Genomic DNA, 17,925 nt, shown 5'->3' with positions numbered 1-17,925 from the left:
GCTGTGATGGATCACACATGGTGTGGTTCTGAGCGTGCAGTGGCCAAAACACCTGGCCTGGCCCCACAGATGCCGACGCCTGCAGCCTTGCCACCACAGGGCTCTCTGTACGCAGCGTGCTCTTGGCTCTGAGCAGTAACACTCACTCCTGGGCATATAAATATCTCTCCATTTCTCCAAGGGGATTAACTTTGCAGGTGTTCAGAGTAATGGTGCAGTTCTGCTGCATGCAGTTATCGTCCAGGGAATATAGCAGGAATAGAAAGTGCTCAGGACCTGCCATGAGTGGACCCCAAGTGCTGGCATTTTCATTTATTCCTCTCTTTTTAATGTCCTGCAGCCTTACTGTATTTTGCACTCAGGAAAACCTCAGCAAGGCTGCGTGACTGGTAGCTGCTACATTCTGCTTTCATTGCGTGCTACATAGCATGCTGTTTTCAATCATTCTCTTCTGCTGCCTCTCCACCAAAGGATGCACTTTGATTTTAGTGATTTATCTGCATGTGCTCCTTATTCCCAACTTGTTCTCAAACTTCACATCTGTTACACCAGTCACCTCTACTGTCTCCTGCAGATTCTGCTTATATGTAAACGTTTCTAGCAGGTCATCAAAAGAGAGGGAGAAGCCAAGACACACAGACAGAGCAGTGGGAGTCGGTGCTCCGCGTGGATGTCGCCGCTGGCCTGAGCAGGAGGCAAGGGCCTCTGCAGCACCTCGGTGATGCTCTGACGGGGACTGTGCTCAGGCTCGACTCTCTTCACTGCACCTGCTCGCCCCCAATCCCTCCTCTTCTGCATCCCTTTTCTGTTCCCCCGCAGGAGCACGGAGCCTTCCCCCCCTGCTCCAAGTGCTGGGCTCTGGCGGGTTCTGTGCTGGCGGCAGCCCGGAGCACTGGGTGCTGCAGGGCTGGAGCGCTTCGCCTGGTGTGATGCTGCTCGTCGCTGGGCTGCGAGCAGGCTGGCAAGCTCTCCCGGTCTCTCTGCCTTCCTGCTGACATAACTTTTGGCTCAAATTCTCCTGAAATGCTTATCAGGCCACAGCCAGATGCTCTGAGCGGCACACAACCCTGTGGCACACAACCCTACGCCCCACAAACACAGGGCACGTGGCGGCTGGTGACCCCCCCAGACGACAAGCCCTGGGCAGCGGGGGACACGAGGGGAGTGGGCGAGCACTGTCACCACCCAGCCGTGTGCTCTGGCTGCTGCTGGCCCCTCTTGACTCAGTCTGGATCCGGGACCCACCTGGGCGTTGGGGCCCAGACCTCAGCGGGAGGGTTTTTTGTTTTCTCTTCTGGTATATTTTGAAGTGCCACATCCACTCGTGTCACCATGGGGCAGAGCCCTGGCAGCTCTCCCTTTTGCAGGCACAGATGCACAAAGCTATGTTAAAAAAAAAAACAGAGAAAAAAAGAGGCTGCATTTTATTTTTCTGGCAAGTTAAAATCTGTTCCAGTGAGGTGCAGGGAATGATGATTTTCCCTGTAATTTGATTAATGGTTTACAGGTTTTTTTATTATAACATTATTTTCACTTGCAGGCCTTTAAAGACTACATGCAAAGCCCCACGTTAGGGACCAGCACGAAGGACCAAAGAGTTGAGAGACCTTCTGTTATTTGTGATTAATGTTGAGATCGAGGAGAATGATTACATGGGTATGATTTCACATCACCTACATATAAAAGAGCAATCGAGAGGATAACCTCATGGACAGCCAAGCTTTTTTGACCTAGACTGGGATTTCAGCCCTTACAAAGGGCTCCATCTTTCAAGAGAAGAAGACAACCCCATACATTACTTGCCAAAAGAAAGACCCGACCTACAGCAGTTGAAGTGGAGAGGGACAAATGGGATGGCAGGGGGAATTAGAAGATGGCCAGAGATGGAAAAATAACTTTTTATTCAAGGGACCAGGGAAAGGACCCTCGGGGGAAAGAGGAGGAGTAAGGGCCAGCGGTCCATGCTCGTGGAGGTGGCAGCTTCTCGATGGTCACAGCGAGCGCGCTGGAAGGATCAGCTTACTCCTAACCTAAATTCAGGGCAGGATGATTAATGAGGTGACAAGTGCAGGGTCCAGAATGACAACAAATCCACCAAGTCTTTGGTACAGAGGCAGGCTTGAATCCGTGGGTCCTGCTCTGTCTTCTAAACTCAGTGCTTTCTCCAGGGGAGATGACAGAACACAGGCTTGGAAAGCTTATCTAAGAGACTGAGGTGCCAAACGGCCTGGCGAGGACAATGGTTAAATTTAACTTTAAGCACCAACAAAATGGATGGATGAAGTTTCTCGCCTCGTGCGGAGGCGCAGCGGAGGGCAGTCGCACCAGCCCCACGCGGCGGGTGTGACCCCAACATCCTCGCCGTGCCGCTGCTCGGAGGACGAGGATCGGAGGCGTGAGGAGCGGGGCTGGCCCCTGCCACAGGCAACGACTTTGCTCCTTTGCAGGAACAGCCCTCCCGCGCTGGCACTGCCCACGGAGAGAGCGGCAGCCGCCTGCCCGCGGCCGTGCCCGGCTCTCGGGAGCAGCAGCGCGCCGGCACACCGGGAGAGGAAAGCTGGGATCGTTTTGCGCCTCCCCACTGAGGTGTACCGGTCTCCCTGGTTTTGCAATAGTTAGGAGAGAAACACCATTTCTACACAACCTAAGCCCACAGAGCACTGCTGGGCCGTAGGAAAATCCCTAGAAATCTGTGACCAAAGAGAGGTCTGGAGCTAGCATCCTCGGATGACCTCCCTTTACAAATTCCTAGGGCTCTGCCTATTTATAAATGCCCTGATAAGGCTAGAGTTCAAGAATGCACTAAGGTTTATAACTACAGAGCCAAGTCACCCTCTCGGGCATCTTTCTCATGCCAGGGAATTCAGAGAGGGTATTTGCTATATGAGGATAGTCAAAATTGGCCCCTAAAATAATTTTGTGCAATAATATGCTGAAGAATACATTAACTCCTGGAAGTCCCTATTTGGGCTAATAGCTGTGGTAGAGCCAGGCTGCTGAAGCAAATGAAACTTGCCTTATCTGGAGCTGTACTCCGGGGGGAAGAGCTGCAGGATCGAAGATCAATATTATCCAGTGTAGAAACCTAACGGGATGGTGGTCTGTCACCAGGGCTCCTGCACGCCCAGGATCACAAACCGCAGCTCTAACTCTTGCCCTCCTCTTCATTTGCTATTAGCGTTGCAAATAAAAATGCCAGCTGTAGTGGGTGCCAACCTTATTGCTTTGTAACACCACCTTCATCGGGTTTGCTTTTAAAAAAGTTACACAGTGGTAAATTAAAAAAAAAAAAATCTGCCACCTAGTGGCAAAGGAATTTCTTTTAGGGAGATGCTGATATGAGCACATCTTGCTGTGTTAATGGTAGTTTTCCAAAGGTATTTTCATGTAACAAACTCTCAGCTAAGCAGTATTTGGAGGGAATGGATTTCGAGAACACTTTGGGCTATGTCCCAAGGTCTTTACAGCATGTAGGTATTCACAAAACCAAGTGACACATTTGCTTCTTATGGACCTTATGAAAGGAGTCTTAAAGATGCTCCTACCAGCCCAGACTAGCATTTCACGAGATATAAAATGAACTAGGAATTAGGAAGATGTGCCTCCCAGCCTGCAAGGGCTCTTTGACTTTAAATGCTAGGACTCCTAATTGGTAGGAAAAAAATGGCTATTTGTGGCTCATTTCTGTAAGAAAAAATATAAACCAAGCAATTTTCTCCTAAATCTTCCTTTTATAACTAACTAACTGAAGCGTGCTTCCCCCCCGAATGTTTCTTCACATCCCCTGGGCTGCCACGCCAACCTTCTCCGCGTCCACAGCGTGAGGAGGAGCAGCCCAGCCACCCTGCCAAGGGGGGACCCTTCAGCGAGCTGCAGGGCTGAGAGCGAAACAGCCATCCGGCAGGAGAACCTCATGCGATGGAGTGTCAGAAAGATATAGAGACCTCTCCATCTTGGGAAGACGATAAAAGAGCCAACACTGTGTTTCTACCTCTGTACACTGTATTGGGGGGGGAGAGGGAATTACTGCAGCCAGTCCTGGCGACCACCTTGCCGAGGGCACTGAAAACTTGGAAAAGGGGGCAAGAAGGAGCTAAAAATATTAAGAGTTGGACACCAGGTCTTACAATGAGAAACACCAGAATTTCAAGATTGAAAAGTGACTTGCTTACAGTGTAGGAGAAGTTCATAGCTGCTACTGAGTTACTACAGAGTCAGCTTCTGAGGGCTTTTGTCATCTGGCAGAGAAAAGAAAAAAAAGAACTGACAATGCCAGACAATCTCGTGTTAGTAACAAGGCACGACATTTAATTGCAAGGAAATTACCAACTGGAACAAAGTACAAAGAGAGGTGCTGGAGTTTGCCTCCTAAAGTCTTCAAAAAAGACTAGATACCTTCCTGGAAGTTAGGCTTCAGGAAGTTTATTTGTGGTATAATATAATAGGAGACTAGGCCCGATGATCTGACAGTGGCTTCTAGTCTTGAAATCTGGGAATGAAGTCATATCTGTCAATAAAGTCTTGCTGCTCAGAAGTGTAATTTGGTGTTAGGAGCCTAATTTAGGAACAAAGTGTGAAGAGCATGTGTTAAAGGATGAGCAATAAGGATAAGAGCAGTCATAGCCAGCCCTATGATCGCTGCAGGACTCGATATATTCTGCAAGTCTGAAGTCACGGGTAGACGGGAGGTGTTGAAATACATTTCTCCTCTGCATGGTTAGACAGCTTTGGTAGAAATAGCTACAAAGTGAGAAGATTGTATCCCAAAAGGGTTTCAGTTTTATTACTCGGTGGGTTGCTTTGTAAGAAGATGGTCTTCTCTGGGGGTTTGCAGCATCCTCAGTCCCCATCCCTGCCACCTGCTCTCACAGGAGGCTCCCTTGCAGCCTCCTGATTGAGGTATGGCTTATTAATGTCCTTAACAACGTCAGCAGAATCAGGCTACCTGTGCGTAGGTGGCCTTTCGATTTATAAAGATGGCTTATAAGATGGAGACACACTTTTTTACCAACGCTTGTAGTGACAAGACAAGGGGGTTTAAGCTGAAAGAGGGTAGATTGAGATTAGACGTAAGAAACAAGTTCTTTGCTGGGAGGGTGGTGAGGCACTGGAACAGATTGCCCAGAGAAGTTGTGGATGCCCCATCCCTGGAAGTGTCCAAGGCCAGGTTGGATGGGGCTCTGAGCAACCTGGTCTGGTGGAAGGTGTCCCTGCCCATGGCAGGGGGGGTTAGAACTAGAGAATCTTTAAGGTCCCTTCCAACCCAAACCTTTCTACAATTCTATGATGGTATGATTTCTCAGCCAGGCTGATGGCAGGGGACAACACCCCACTCTGAGGGGTTTCAGGCGGGTAGCACACCTGCATGGTGCCGGCCCGCAGGCTGCCCACCCTCTCCCCTGACGGGTTAGTTAATGTCAGAGGTTTGTTTCTGCACCAGCACAACCTAAAGCGTTAAGTTCCCCCCCAGGAAAATCTGCCTTGGGAGAGTGCACCACAAAAAGCGGTGGCAACATTCCTCCCCCCGGCCCCGGGGGCTCATGAAGCCTGAACCAGGTGGTGCTCGCTGGAGAGACAGCTTGCCCAGCCGGCTCGCAAATCCAGGCATCAGGTATATTGTCTTGTTACGTGCCTTTCTGCAGTGAAAGCTAATGCTGCTTCCCGCAGCAGTGTGTGCCTGAGTGCCGAGGCCAGGGCAGCAAATGCAATCCCCTTTGCAAGGCTGTCTTGGTGTCACCCCCATCCCGCTGATCCTGCTGGTCCCTGTGCTCAGGGACAGCGAAGGCTGTGGCTATGTGAGGTCCCACTTTGGACCTCAAATTTTTCGTTAATATTACCTTGAAGAAAATACATTGACAATTCTTCCCCTCTTCCAACATGAGAAATGTTTTCTTATTAATTTGGAGCTACTGATTCCTACAGCAGGAAATGCTTTAGTCATCCCCTCCTCAGCTGGTAAGCACTCTGCCCTAGTCCCAACGTCTTGTAATGATAAGCTCTCTGTCCTTCAACCATGGCTCTTCCTGGCCAGGCAGCCTCTGCAAGAACCAAACCAAGGGGACAAACGGCACAGCTTGTATTTTCGGGAGAAGACTCCTCCCTTTGAGGTGTTTATTATCAAGGTTTTCTTCCTAGAAATATCCTACAGCTCAAATGGAAGTGGTGGGATTGAGAGAAGTGTCCTTGCAGAAATGTGACTGATCATAAATGGTGCCTTTCAGCCTTTAAAATCCATGAGATTGTTCGCAATAGCAATACCAGCCCCGAACCACACTACCTCCAGCAGTGCTTTTGGTACCCAGCAAGTGACCACAGCCAAGTATGCCCCAAACCATCTTTGCATTTTCCTGCTGGCACCCCCTTTTTTGCCCACCAAAATCCTTCAAAATGAGGCTCGCACACATCTGCTTGCAGTGCTGTCTTTTATTTCGGAGGAGGCCCGAGGACCTGCTTGCTCCCAGTTAGTGGGACAGACCTAAAGCCGATGGGGAGGAGGGCTGCGGCAGAGGAACGACTGCGCCAGGGTGCAGCTCCCTGCTGCGGCTTAGCGGCTCGGGACACAAGGGTGGCTCCTGCGTGCCATTTCGATCTTCACGACGCTATTGGGTCCCAGCGAGTAGGTCACCTCGTCCTCGCTCACCCCCAGCGGCAGGCTGATTTCCTTCGTGATGTTTCTGTAGTTATACTCTGTCCCTGTTGCGGTGGTGTGCTCCTCTTCATGCTCTGCTAACACCTTCACCTTCCTGTCTTTCACTGTTACCGTAACTTCCTTGGGGTCAAAACCCTTCACATCTATCAAAGACAAAACCTTGTGATCATGGGAGGAGTTCAACATCCTGTTAAGTCTTCTTTGCATGCTGGAATAAGAACAAGAGGACAGCCTTTCAGTCCAGCTCACAGAGGAATGGGTGGACCACCTTAAGGACAGGAGAAGTAAATAGGAAACTATTGGATCCATCCTCATGCTGACACACAGCACTTGGGCTGGTGTCTGCACCATCAGGAGCTCCCACCTGCACGCCACAGCAGTCAGGAGTATTTCAGTGTCCCCTCTTGGGATGGGGCAATTGTGGAGCTGAAAAGTCCTTTCACCTAAATACAGAGAAGCCAGCGCTCTTCTCTCACATGTACATATGCCCACAAAGCCATGTGTGTTCATCTTACGCCTTGTCCTACATTTTAAATGAATAGTTACAATAGATCACATTTCCCAGTTAGGAGTTTTGTTTAAAGCAATCAGTGGATGGGAGACACATCTGGCAAAAAAACCCCAAATGCTCCTGCAGAGCTGGACGGGAGGCTCACTGAGCCATTAAAATGATTTCTAATAATGTCAAACAGCAACTCTGCTCAACCAGACGGCTGGGTCTTATTCAAACCATTTGTAAAGCAGACAATGGAAGGGTCATCTAAGTTATAATAGCTAAATTGGACACAAGGCACCAAATTAAAAAGATAATGGGTGTGATGGAAGAGGAAATAAGGCAAACAATGGCTCGTTAGCAAGGTCCACCCATTTCAGTAATCCTACTTAAAGCCTGCAATGATTCAACCTGGTGTGGTGATTTTGGGGTGTGCTTTCTGTGTGAGCTGGTTCTGTAGCTTCCAGTCAGAGTGAACTTCCATTCCTTCACTGGGATTTTGGTGTCCAATGATTCTGCAAGGGGATGCTGAGTCTGCCTAGCTCTGATACCCAATGCACTGATGAAAGTCTGGACACAGACACCAGTCCTGTAACACCTGGGATCTGAAATCTGCTGCTCGACAGCCCTGTGTGAGCTGCAGCTACTGGGTAAGTTTAAAGTAACCTCACAGCAACTTTTGGTTTTGCTGAAGTCGGTGTGAAACTAACCCAGGGGTCAGGCTTTTTTCCTTTTTCCTCTAACTTTATTGTACCCAGTAGATAACTCACATGGCAGGCTGTGGGATGATACTTGCTGCTCTACGGATAATGAAAATGTCATGTTTTTAATTGCCAAGGTGAAGGTCTCATCATTACCAGGCGCAACATGAGGGAACTCAAACAGAAGCTTGAGTTTGGGGAGAAAATACCAATGCCACAAATGCAGCAAGAGATTCCCACCGCTGCTGATGACCAAGGGACTTCTTAGCCCTCGGGGTCTCTCAATGTTTGGTTGTGCCTTAATGCAAATAGTCAGGTTTTATCATTCAACTACTCCCTTCCTGTAGGGCTGCCTTTGGGTTTTGTCCTTCTAGAGTCAATCTTGAACTCCATTAACAAAATCAAATCATTACACCAGTGGTCAAAATGGAGATGTAGAAATCCTGACACTTATTCCTCCTACTGTACATGGTGGGAAAATATGGATACATGTCTCTGATGTTTCAGTGCTACACCCCACCACGTACAGGCACGTTTTGGCTACTGATGAAGATAATTACGTGTTTACCAGGCTTAAACTGAATTTACATTGAAGATGGACTTTGTTCTGCAGCTGAGCAGCTTTGGATCTAGTTGTGTACTTTTAGATGCAGTTTGCAAGATGGTTAATGTCACAACGCCATGGTCCAAACCCTTTCCAGTGCAGGCGCTGCCTGCACGGCTCCTCTCGGGCTGCGTGGCCGCACAAGCCGTGCCTTCCCATTCCCCTTTCAACTAATTTATCTGAAAACGGCTATTTCTCTTCTGTCCTGCCTATCTGTTTCCACCTTTGCTCCTGATAGCGACGCCAAACCCCCCTTCCTCCTGCCTTCAAGGGTGGCGATGCCTGTGGGAAGCGGGCGAGTATCTGTCACCTGTCCAGTTCTCGCTCCACGTCCAGCCTCGCGGTGAGGGCCGTTCCCTCCCCGGGCCGGGGGCCGGGCTGGCACAGGCAGCAGCAGGGGCGCAGGGACGGGCCGCGCAGGCAGGACGCAGGCGGCTCCTGGCAGAGCTGCCGCAGCTGCAGGTCCAGCAGCCTCATCTGCCTCCGCATCTCGCTCTTCACCTGCCTCAAGTCCTGCTCGACCTCTTCCAAAAGGCGATCGTGCAACGACATCATCACGCTGCAAAGCGCGTCGGGGCGCGAGTGCGGCCGCGATAGCCTGCACTTGCGGCGGGGGAAAAATTGCCTTGAGTTTCGTCTGGAGGCGAGTGCGTGTGTCAGCAGAGCCGCAGGCGCTGTTGCAGCCTTCCAGCGGGCACCTTATGACATCACGGGTCCGCTGACCCGTCACAGCTCCACAGTTGCCGTGGGAAGCGCAGCCCAGGTCCGCGCACACCCGCATCCCCCGCTGCCGCTCCCGCCCAGGACCGGGGGCTTGTGCCATGGCCGGGTAGCGGAGCCGCCAGGAGCGTGACTTGGCTGCGGTTTCGTGCACAGTGTTGCTGCAGCTCGGCTGCCCACGCTATCCCCCTCTCTCCTGCCCTGGCACACCAGCGCAGAGGGAATGCAAGCTGCCTTTCTCCGCTCCCAGGCTGACATCCCCATGGACAAAGCCCAGGTCTCCGCTCAAGTTTTTAAGCTTGGTCTCCTCTTGAAGCTTGTGGGGATTCCCATTCCCAGGTCCTGACCACCACCGCCTTGGAAGAAGGGAAATGTGCACCCAGCAGCGAGTGGGCTGCTGCCAACCTGCTGCAAAACCACAGCCCCTGCAGCCTTCCCCCCCTCGCTGCTTTTGCTGCTGTTTACCACAGCCTTAAAGAAAAGGTGTAAATTAAGGAGACCTGCAATGCTCTTTACGTTTCTCCTCTTTTTGCAAGTGCTTTGCACAAGGTGTTGGATGTGTGATGCCTACACACATTTTTTGCTGACACCTGCCATGGCGTTTAGGCAAAGGTGACAAGGAGCCTTGGCCTGAATACGCATCAGGATGGTCTGCGGGGTGCTGGTACCCCCGGGAGCACCAGCAGCTCCCCCAGTGAGTGCCAGGGAAAGGTGAGGTGCTCACAGCAACTCCTGCACAGCTTGTCCTTGGCAGAGCACCCTGCCTCCCCGTCCTGCTGGCTCTCCTCTCCTGGGGTTTTCTCCAGGGGCTACAAGTTTCAGATGTGACTTCAAACCTGCTGCTCCATCAGGAACTTCTCCCTCTGCCTGTTGGCTCTCTGCCTCTTTTTTTTTTAAAATGGGAAAGAAACAGCAAATGGTTAAAAATGTCCAGAAATGGGAGTTTCTCTTTACCTCCCTTACTGACAGCTGCAGTTAAGGTACTTTTGGGAACACTTTGAGAACATGGATCTTCAAAAATATTTATGTCCCTGCTCTCACACCATATTAAGCAAACAAGGCGCTAAGAAAAGCAGACTCAGGTCTTTGCTTCCCACCCTTACAGATGTTACTCCACAACTTTCATCTGCCCATGCATCAGAACAAGGTGTTGCCTTGGCAATGAGGATTTTGGTCGATGGAGGACAGCAAAAAGGATGCTGCATCCCATAACTATTTTACAGAGAAGGACTATCATGGTTTAACCCCAGCCAGCAACTAAGTACCACGCAGCTGCTCACTCACTCCCCCCCCCCCCTCAGTGGGATGGGGGACAGAATCAGGGAGAAAAAAGAAAAAAGTAAAACTTGTAGGTTCAGATGAGAACAGTTTAATAGGACTTCTTGCTGGCTGGGCGTGAGAAGCTGAAAAATCCTTGACTTAGTCTAAACACTGCTGAGCAACAACTGAAAACATCGGTGTGTTATCAACATTCCTCTCATACTGAATCCAAGACATAACACTATACCAGCTACTAGAAAGGAAATTAACTCTAGCCCAGCCAAAACCAGGACAAGGAGACAGGGCACATGCGCTGCAGCACACAGGGCACTGCTGCAAGCACTTATCTGAGCTGACAGTTTTACCTTTGCAGATCCTGTGTGTGCTGGGATCTGTTGCCTGCTCACTCGGTGAGCTTGGGCAGGGGTGCCTGAATCATCAGCTCCTGCCTTGGGGATTTCTGAAGCCATTGTGTCCTGTCAGGCTGTTGCATCTGTTTTTCTTGAGAATGACCCGCATGGGTTTCAGTATCAGCAGTGCTTGCAGCATGGATGGCTTTGCCTGGCTCTCTGAAAAGTCCCTATGGTGTACTTTAATCACAAGCAGCATTGACACCAAAACCTCCTGGGTCTAATACTGCCAGAAAAACTAAGAGAAGACTACAGGAGTGGGGAGTGCTTCATATTTCAGGGAAATTTGGTCTTTAAGGGCTTGCAGTGGATTGAGTATCAGTGCAAATGCATCGTCCCTGTGTATTTAAGAGAATAGAAGACTCCTTGGAAGCCTGGAAGCTGCTCTACCCTGCTGGCACCTTCCTGCAGAGGAAGCGCCTTCTGCAATTACTAGCTGTATCCGAAAGCCCAAGTAGCCCCAGACAAGAAAATATCCCCCACATCATCCAAGAAGGCAAAGCTGAGCTGGTCCCGGGGACTGCTGCTGCGGGGCAGCCTGCTGACCGCCTGGAGGGAGCCAGACCTGCCGGCGGCCGAGCGAGGAGTGTGAAAGGGGGACCCCGAGAACCACAAAGGGGAGTGGGTCACATCTCAGTTTGCACAAAAATACATGAGGCTTCCTGTTGGACACCCCTCACATTCAAACATTGGTGCATCATGTGCAAGAATAAATTAAAAAACATTCAAATAACTTTATATACCTAATTACATTTACACATACCAGCAATGAAAAACCTTTGTTAAAAGTCAAATGCTTAATACATACCTACAAAGCAAAACTTCTTAACAACCCCCAATTCCCAGCAATGATACTCGCCATCAGCTTCTGTCCCATCATCTCTGATGAGAGCTGTAGTCCAAGACATGATCGATATTCCCTCAGACTGGCCTGTGACACAAAAGCTAATCCCAACCTTGGCAGCACCAACACCCACGTCTCTCAGGCATCTGCAAACTGGTGATCTGGATGATGTGTTACTTCCCCAAGGTGAAATATGAGTTTGGCTTTTCAATAAATCAAGAGCCAGCTTATTTTACACTGAATGGCAGTTTCATCCAAAAAAAAAAAATTGCTTTATGCCTTATTATTCATAAAAGGCATCACTTTTTCTGTCTGAAGACAAATCTTTTATTTAAAAGCTGAATTCAAAGGCTGCCAATGTGTGAAGGGTCCCTCCTGTATGAAGTCTGTATACCTTTCTGACAGCAGTATTTTGTCTTTAAAACTCTGACACTCTCTAGTCTCTTTGGCTCCATATGAAAGAGTCTTTCAGGAGTTCTCTCTCGCATGGCAGGAGCCTGAATCCTTTATTTCACAGAGGAAGTTTTGTTTGCCAGGTCCCTTCTGAAGAGACGAGATCTGGAGCACACCACTCGAACTGAGCATCGAGCTAAACCTTCCTGTCAGAGCCCTGGGTGTATGGACCACAGGAGCCGTTACTAAGGAAAGATGCCGAACACAAGGATGTGTGTCAAAATAAAATTTCTGCAGGAAAAGCAACAGCTTGAAAATGACTTGAAGTTAAACCTCCCTGGTGCATGAAATCAGGGGCTTTGGGGATTCACCACGTGCCCCGCAAGAAAGCAGGGAGGCTCTGCAGGCAGGGGTACCTGTGGGGTGCTGCCTCCTTTGGGATGCGTCTTTATGCCAGGGGATGTGAGCTTTTCCCCGCAGGCATGCTCGCCCAGGGAGTTTGTTCCCAGACCTGGAGAGCATCAGCATGGCCCGCGACCCTGAGCACTGAGCAGAGGGACCCGCACGCAGAATAAACTCGGAGGGTACGACCACACATCCTACGCAGGATAAGCAGGTGTCTGTGGACACAAACCAGCCAAGCAGAGATTTGCTGAGCTGCTGCTCTCCTCCTCTGCCCCTTTCCCATCCCACCACCACAGGCTGAAGTGCAGTGGGCAGCACTGCTCCTGGCATGCAGTGGCCCTGCTTCGGGAACAGCGCGTGCTTTTCCTTGTCTCACCGTGTTCCAAAACCTCCTGGGAAATCCTGCAGTAGGATGAAATGCTGTGTCGGCGAGTGCCCTCCGTGGAATCAATTAACCCAGGGGTAGCAACATGGGCTTACAAAGGCTTCCTGAAACACCTGTGTGTGGAGCTGCTCATCCCCAAGGGCACTGTCACACCGACTGCCTATCTTCACTTGTATTTTCCATCAGTGTTTAAAAATCATAAAAACCTATCTGCAGGCAGGACATTTTTTTAATGTTCTGAAATCTGGGCTGTAGTTTTTAAACCAAAAGGAAATATACAGCTCTGAAAGTAATTTGTAGCCTTGTTTCCCTTTACTGCAGCAGCTAAGCAAGAATTGTATGTTGGCAGCGTGCTTTTTTCATGCCTCTATTGCTGTTTTTAGTTAAACCCTCCCCACTTTAAACCTTTGGTCTTCCCTGTGCAAATCATTCACTTGGCACTTAAAAGGGATGGATGGGTGGCTAGACTAGACAACTTAATAGTCATTTTTCATCTTACATTTTATGATCTTTGTATAAAGATCTACATGGTGATAACCCTTACTATGACTTCCTAGGGGTTGAGCAGAAGTGTGCACCTGCTTTGGCTGTGACAAGTGACTCTCTTGATCATACGTACTTGAAAACAGTTTTGGAGGGTGGCTGCTGCCTCTTTCTAGCATTCAGCACTGTTTGTAGATTATGGCAGCTGAGTATTATAATTTAGTTTCAGCATTCTCAGTCATCTGTGATCATTTCCAGTAGCATCCCCATAGAGTTTACTGTCTGTGGATGTCATTTTTAGGGAATGGACCTCAAAAGCATTCAGAGAAAGACTGATCTGACTCTCTTGGCAAACGATGGCAGCAGATGGGTTGCCTGGTATCCCTTTACAGGCTTTCACTCCCTTTGGGTGCTGGCGTTATATAGAAACACATGATCTTAATGGTTCAAAGGAGTCAGATCCCACCTCAGCCTGGTACATAAAAACCAGCAAATGTTGACAATAAAAATCCCTGAATTACTGATGTCACCTGCTCCTAGTACAGTGAGAGAAACGGGGGACAGGTTGGGAAGCCAGCAACCTGCCCAGGTGGGTGAACCATAAAGATAAGGTTTGTCACCAGCCACCCTTTTGGGGGGAAATGTGTGACTCAATATTGATGCCGCAATCACGACAGATTGGATGGAGCAAGTTTTTTCCTTACAGGTGCCAAGCCAACAGTCTGGGACCCTGTGATGAATGGAGGTGTTAGTGAGTACTTCTGAGCCTGGGCTTGACATATCTCAATAGGATGGAGAGAGGTACATAGATGACCCATAAACTGACTTTGGTTTTTGGCTAAACACTCCAAACCATCCAGAATGTGGGTCTTGCCTCCCTCTACCTTCTCTCTGCCTTTTCCCTCAGCCTTCTCTCACAGTCTTGCTTCTCTCTGAAAAGGTGATGGTGTAGCTCGTGTCTTCTGCAACATCACTGTGAGTAGGTGACTGGTGAGGCAGCTAAGGATGTCTTAAACGACTCAGTGCTCAGTCAAACTCCACCAGCTCCGAAAAGCCTGCTAAGCCCATGCACCAGGCTTGTCATTGAGTTGGCATCAGCTCACAGGGTCTTCCATGAGCCTCCAAGGTGACAATGGGCTATGAGCTACTCCACTCACCATGGTGTTTGTCGTGCTAAACTACTCAAACAAAAAAAGCCCGCATGGTGCCTTGTGAGAGAGATGGTGGCCATGGACTCCACCAGCAGGGGGTTTCACCTCTTTCCACAGAGCAGGGCTAGAGGCAGGTGAAGGATGAAGGTCCCACTCCCCAGGTTCTTCCAGCCTACCCATGGGCTGCGGTGAGGGCAGCCCCTCAGATGTGTGCTACCACCACATATCACCCGACAAGGACAACATGCAAGCTCTCTGCCATGGCTGTGAGGTCGACGCCCTGAAGGCAGGTACTGTGTCTTAAGGCATCACCATAAACAGGTAAGGAGACTTTCTGAGGCTGCTGGGTTGTGGTGGGTTGACCCTGGCTGGGTGCCAGCTGCCCTCCCAGCGGCACAGGGAGATGGGGAATGGGGGTTGGGGTCAGTTCATCACATGTCTCTGCCGCTCCTTCCTCCTCAGAGGCAGCACTCCTTGCACTCTTCCCCTGCTCCAGCGTGGGGTCCCTCCCACGGGACACAATCCTCCATGAACTTCTCCAACAGGAGTCTTTCTCACATGCTGCAGTTCTTCATGAACTGCTCCAGCGTGGGTCCCTTCCATGGGCTGCAGTCCTTCAGGCACAGACTGCTCTAGCGTGGGTCCCCCGTGGGGTCACAAGTCCTGCCAGAAAACCTGCTCCAGCGTGGGCTCCTCTCTCCACAGGTCCTGCCAGGAGCCTGCTCCAGTGTGGGCTTCCCAAGGGGTGACACTCTCCTTCGGGCATCCACCTGCTCCAACGTGGGGTCCTCCATGGGCTGCAGGTGGATAACTGCTGCACCATGGACCTCCCTGGGCTGCAGGGGGACAGCCTGCCTCACCATGGTCTTCACCAGGGGCTGCAGGGGAATCTCTGCTCTGGCGCCTGGAGCATCTCCTCCCCCTCCTTCTTCACTGACCTGGGGGTCTGCAGGGTTGTTTCTCTCACATGTTCTCACTCCTCTCTTCAGCTGCAGTTTCTGTGCCACAGCAACTTTTTTTTTTTCTCTTCTTAAATACGTTATTCCAGAGGCACTACCACCATGGCTGATGGGCTCGGCCTTGGCCAGGGGTGGGTCCATCTTGGAGCCGGCTGGCATTGGCTCTGTCGGACATGGGGGAAGCTGCTGGCAGCTTCTCACAGAAATCACCCCTGTAGTCCCCCCCACTACCACAGCCTTGGAAGCCCAATACATGGGTCTCCACCAGAAACCTGCACCTGCTCCTGCAGAGCAATGAGGGAGATTCAAGGCATCTCCAGGTTAGGAGAATGAAGAATATTGCAGGTGGAGATGCTAACAAGGCATCTCTTCAGCAAAGGTGGCATGAGAGATAACCAGCCTTTGCCTTTCACTCCCTTACCAGGGGTGGATCGGGTGGGAGGGCACCTCTTTCGGGGCAGCACCACTCTGGACCATCTACAGCTGGTCCACATATGGAGCTGGTGAGCTGTGGAAGCAGCACAGGAACCAGCCAAGTAAAGGGGAACTGGGGGCCACACCAGTGTGAAACGGCTTATGCAAAATGCCTGCTACTTTTTCAGCAATTTCTGAAAATACGCAACTCTGTAATAAAGGGTTGGGCTCCTGACTCACAAAGAAGCAGCTCACTCCTGAGGCAAGCTAATCCGCCGTGCGTTAAACAAGCATTTCTTGATGGGCTGCTTCCCACAGCCAGAGCTACGTCCAGTCCGCCCCTTCCTCCCCAACTCCCCAGCATCGACATGCTGTCCTGGGCTTGACCAGACCCACATGGGAGCAGACTGGATGGCCGAGCCCGGGTGTAAGAATCACGCTGGGAAACGTCACCCACCATGAGTAATGCTGCCGGTGCCTCTGGGTCATGTCAGGAAGAGCTTCGTGCTGCAGGAAGGTGAGCTGCTCTGTAATTATTTCCTGTGAGCTGTGGGAGAGCTTGCCGGCCCTTCTGGGCACGGGTGGGTAATTACGGGCAGACACTGGAGGAGTAACCAACCACGTGCAGGTGACTTGGCCAACATCACCACTGAGGAGCTAGCAACTTCTCAGGCACACGGGAAAGCAGGACCCACGTTTATGTGGGTCTGCCTCACTGGGCCTGCTTGAAAGGGGCACCAAACATGGCTGAGAAGGTATGTGGATGGATGGCAATTGCTTTGAGTGCACGCCAGCTCCACCTTGAAAGTGTGCTGTCTGTCATTTCAAGAACCAGCTGAGCTCCATTTCCCCAGGGGAGCGAGGCACTTCTGCCACACAGTGTGTGCTACTCCAGCTGCTGGTGGGGTAGTCCCAGTACTCCCTCTAGCAAAGAGGGTCTTTTAGTGGTTCTCCTTCACTGCAAGTCACCCGGCGCTGTAAATGCAATGTGCGAGTTGCTGGCAACACGCTGATAACATGGATGCTGCGTGTTACTGGGACATGAAGAATAGCCATGGTAAAACCACTGTGGTACGATGCAGGCTTCAGCTTTATCAGGTCCCTGCTCAGTGAAGTCAAGGTGAATTTTGACTTCTGCTAAGATCAGGCAATGAAACATATTTGGGGCTGTTAAGGAAGTGAGTCCACAATCAAGCCTAACTTGCAAATGCTATTTTGAAACTATCTTTTCTTACCAGTGGAATAGGACATCCTCCTGCTTTGAGTCTGCTGCACTTCTGGGGATTCTGCATAGTCAGATCTAACCCAGCGTGAGGAGGAGGATGAAGGAGTGCCTATGCCACAGCACTTATCTCTGATCTGGCCCTTGACAGTCTCACAGATTGTCCTGAACTCACTCCCACGGTGACCTTAAAGGCAACATCCCAGCACACCAAGCCAAACACAGTACAGGTTCTTTGGCTTGTTATTTCTGAGCCTTTTAGTGTCCGTGGCTGTCAAGATCTTCCTGACACCTATGAAGCTGAGCACCTTTCTCTTAAAATGTAAAAGCAGAGTGGAGGGATGGAACATGTCCTTCAGACCACTGCTTACTGCCAGGTGTGACTGCCTCTCCTTGTCAGTGAGGAGGAGGGCTCCCCACTCAGCATCTACCTTGTCAGGCAAGCCCGTGGAGATGGACTTTAAGATATTCCAAATGACATGAAACTTGCGAAAATACCCAACCCCAAAACCCAACCTCAAACCCCGAAACCCCCAAAACCTAGCCCTAAGGGCTGGAAGCACTGCTGCCTTCATTGCCTTTCCAAGTATAATGCCTGAATTAGCCTGTTCTTTCAAAGCCTCTCTTGGTCCCTTTTGAGCAAGAACAGATCAAGCACAGCAAGTACCGATCAATTCAAACAGTTTGCTCAATATATTTTCAGACTTAGCAGGTTTTGACAGTGTCTGACATACTGATTTACAGATTCCAGCCAGAATCTCTTAACACCCCAACCACGTTATTAAGTGTGGTGTGAGGATATCACTTTAAGCCCAGTCTGGACTAACCCTCA

The 17,925-nt window shown here is 50.3% G+C and overlaps 1 protein-coding gene across 1 annotated transcript; it reads right to left on the bottom strand.

The window, feature by feature from the left end:
- Window positions 1-6,054: 6,054 nt before the first annotated feature.
- ODF1 (outer dense fiber of sperm tails 1) lies at window positions 6,055-9,270 on the bottom strand. Its single transcript, XM_069778630.1, has 3 exons — window positions 9,146-9,270; window positions 8,758-9,045; window positions 6,055-6,857 (listed from the first exon to the last, which is right to left on the bottom strand). Exons 1-3 carry the CDS (start codon window positions 9,268-9,270, stop codon window positions 6,545-6,547), a joined length of 726 nt encoding a protein of 241 aa, XP_069634731.1. The 3' UTR covers window positions 6,055-6,544.
- Window positions 9,271-17,925: the final 8,655 nt, after the last annotated feature.

This window comes from Haliaeetus albicilla, chromosome 3, assembly GCF_947461875.1.
Source record: "Haliaeetus albicilla chromosome 3, bHalAlb1.1, whole genome shotgun sequence".
Lineage (NCBI taxonomy): Eukaryota > Metazoa > Chordata > Aves > Accipitriformes > Accipitridae > Haliaeetus > Haliaeetus albicilla.
Note: the sequence above shows the minus strand (reverse complement) of the source record. Positions and strands in the feature narration are given on the sequence as shown.

Bases quoted from the DNA above. Each gene is read 5' to 3' on its own strand.
- ODF1 (XM_069778630.1), bottom strand. From the start codon at position 9,270: ATGGCACAAGCCCCCGGTCCTGGGCGGGAGCGGCAGCGGGGGATGCGG. The intron at 9,046-9,145 runs GTGCCCGCTGGA...CCGCAAGTGCAG, and splicing joins CGGACCCGTGATGTCATAAG to GCTATCGCGGCCGCACTCGC. The intron at 6,858-8,757 runs GTGACAGATACT...TTCTTATTCCAG, and splicing joins GTGGAGCGAGAACTGGACAG to CATGCAAAGAAGACTTAACA.